Genomic DNA, 2,541 nt, shown 5'->3' with positions numbered 1-2,541 from the left:
AGAGACCCCAGACGTTCTGGGACTCACCGAGACAGCCGTAGCCCACCACCCCAACCCTCCATGGGGCCCTTGAATCTGGTGGCCTGTGGTCCAAGCTCCGTTGGCGGCTGGCTGGTCCCCTCCACCGGAGGCCTGGGCAGCTGCTGCTCTTTGGACATTTGACCCTTGAGCTTCTCCTAACCTTCCCCACAGTGGCTCAGAGAGGAGGGTGAAGGTTTGCTGAGTGGGGGCGGGCTGAGAATCCCGGAGGCAGTGGGCACTATGACCTGGGGTGCCAGGGGCCCTAGTGGCCCCCACTGTATGGGCCAGTTCTTTCTCTGAATCATATCCTCCTCCCTTGCTGCTGATGTGGAAAATTTCCTCTGCAGTCCCCAGCCCCCCCCCGTTTTGGCTGGCCAGGTTGTCATGGAAACTGCATCCTGCTTGGGGTGGGGGTTGAGAGGGTTGGGAGCAGGGCGAGATGGTAATGGGGACTTTGGGCTCTCCGTCCCCTTGCTCGAATCCCTACCCTCACGGCCACTCCCTCGTGCCTTGGCACCGCGTCAATTCTTGTCAACGTCCCTCAGTGTTTTCCTCCGTCTGAGTCTCTTTCTGTCTCTCATCTCTCTTCCTCTCCATCTCCGTATCTGCCTCCCTGGATCTCGATCCTCCCAGCCCCCGCCTCCATCTCCTCTGGGCTGGCTGCCATTCTGTCCCCGGCCAGGCCAGGCCCTCATGTCCTCCCCACCGAAAGGGCCAAGGAATGCCTGGCCTGGCCATACCCCGTGTCCCCACGAGGCAGTGGGAGCCGGAGTGTGGCTCAGCCCAGCCCCGTCTCCAGAACATCTGCAGTTCACCTTGAGTTCTCACCTTTCATCCTCCCCTTCCCTAGCCGTGATGCCGCCAGTCCCCCTCCCCCATGCTGTATTCTCACTCCCACGCCCTCCCCTCCCCTGTCCCCCCTCCCATCAGTCAAGGAGAAGCCTGCAGGGGGCCTGGAAAGCCCCGAGCGCCCCCCAAAATGAGCCCCAGCCAGTGCCTGGCATTGGAAATGCTGGAGGCTGTGGCAGTGCCGCTCCCTGCCCCCAACCGCCACCTGGTACCCGCTGCAGTGTCTCCATGGCAACCAGGATCAGCTCTGAAAGAGGACCAGGGAGAAAGGGAGCATGAAAGAGGGAGCGAGGGGGAGGGTCCCGAGTTGACAGGCGGCAGAGCAGATGCGCAGACAGATAGGGCCCAGGACGCCAGCTACGTCGAGAGAGGGTGGCAGAGGACGTACAGGGCTGCGGCTGCCACGGCCCATAAGGGATTTTGCTTTGAGGGCACCCAGGTCGGGGAGCGGGGGGATGCCGTGGGGCGGAAATGGCCATGGAAGAGGGGCAGGGCCTCGCAGAGCTCACAGGGCCTGGCCAGGGACATGTGGCCTTCCTGCCTGCCCCACGTCTGCCTTCAACTCCATGGGACAACAGGTCCCATGTAGCAAGCAGGCCTGCTGTATGTGGGGCCAGGCTAGGCTGAGGTGAGAGAAGAAAGGGGGCGGAGACCCGCCCTGCCCCCCGGCTCAGCCCTGCGTGTCCGCGGCCATGTCTGCCCAGAGCAGCTCCCTGTCCAGACAGCTGCCTCGGCCGGTCCAGACAGTGGGCCCGGCCCTCTAGAGGCTGAAATGCCAGCATCTTGGCCTCCCCTGGCCCCACCAGCAGCTGCCCACTGCCCCGGCCGGCCCCTGGGTTTGCTCCCACTCGCTGGCTGCTGTCTCCCTAGGGACTCCGTGCTGTCCTTGACCTCCTTGGTGACAGCAATGCTCCCTCTCAGTCCCCAGGCCTGGATCCCGTCCCTCCCGCCTCTGCTTTAAGGCGGCTGCACAGCCCTCCCGCAGCTGAAGCGCCCCTGCACCCCCAGCTCCCCCTTCCCGCCCCTGCACGGGGACCCGCGCGGCTCGTTTCCTGTGCGTCGGCGTCTGGAGTGGGTCTGCAGCAGAGGCAGACACTGGTTTGGCTCTGTCACAGGTTGACTTGTGTCCCCTGATAAGACATACTGGGAATCCTGACCTCCAGGGCCCGAGTGACCTAATTTGGAAACCGTCTTTGCAGAAGGTCCAGTTAAGATGAGGTGAAGGGCCCTCATCCCATTCCACCCGGGTCCTGGTAAAGGAGGGGCTGGGACAGGGACGGACAGGCTCAGACGGTGTGGGAGGCGCAGCGCTGACCAGAAGCTGGAGGCGGCCGGGAAGGATCCTGCCCCGCGGGGTCCACGCCTGACCTCGGACCCCTGGAGCCTCCCCTGTGACACGTGTTCCCGCCGTCCTGGCCCACCCGGGTTTTACTCCTTCGCTGAGGCAGCCCTGGGAAACTAATATGGGCCCCTCGATTTCTGCTGAGAAGTCGGGGCAGGGGAGAGGACCCCAGTCCCTTCCTCAAAGAGCTGCGGGGAGACTAAATCCTGGTGCTGGGCAACCCGGCCCCTCCTGGGACTTCCAAGGTCAAGGGGAGGGGCCTCAACACCTGGGGGGGGGGGCTCAACATCCTCTCATTCTGCTCCCCACCCACATTCACTTCGTTTTTT

General features: G+C 63.8%; 2 protein-coding genes across 2 annotated transcripts in view; both read right to left on the bottom strand.

Moving 5' to 3' along the window:
• ASPDH (aspartate dehydrogenase domain containing) overlaps window positions 1–1,100 on the bottom strand; it is a 4,614-nt gene extending 3,514 nt beyond the window's left edge. The window contains 1 exon segment of the mRNA XM_011374600.1: window positions 1,076–1,100. Coding sequence (XP_011372902.1) covers window positions 1,076–1,100 — 25 coding nt within the window.
• An 11-nt stretch (window positions 1,101–1,111) lies between these two features.
• LRRC4B (leucine rich repeat containing 4B) overlaps window positions 1,112–2,541 on the bottom strand; it is an 18,528-nt gene continuing 17,098 nt past the window's right edge. The window contains exon 3 of the mRNA XM_011374599.2: window positions 1,112–1,117. Within this exon, the coding sequence (XP_011372901.1) occupies window positions 1,112–1,117 (6 nt within the window). The remainder of the gene's footprint in view (window positions 1,118–2,541) is intronic.

This window comes from Pteropus vampyrus, unplaced genomic scaffold, assembly GCF_000151845.1.
Source record: "Pteropus vampyrus isolate Shadow unplaced genomic scaffold, Pvam_2.0 Scaffold250, whole genome shotgun sequence".
Classification (NCBI taxonomy): domain Eukaryota; kingdom Metazoa; phylum Chordata; class Mammalia; order Chiroptera; family Pteropodidae; genus Pteropus; species Pteropus vampyrus.
Note: the sequence above shows the minus strand (reverse complement) of the source record. Positions and strands in the feature narration are given on the sequence as shown.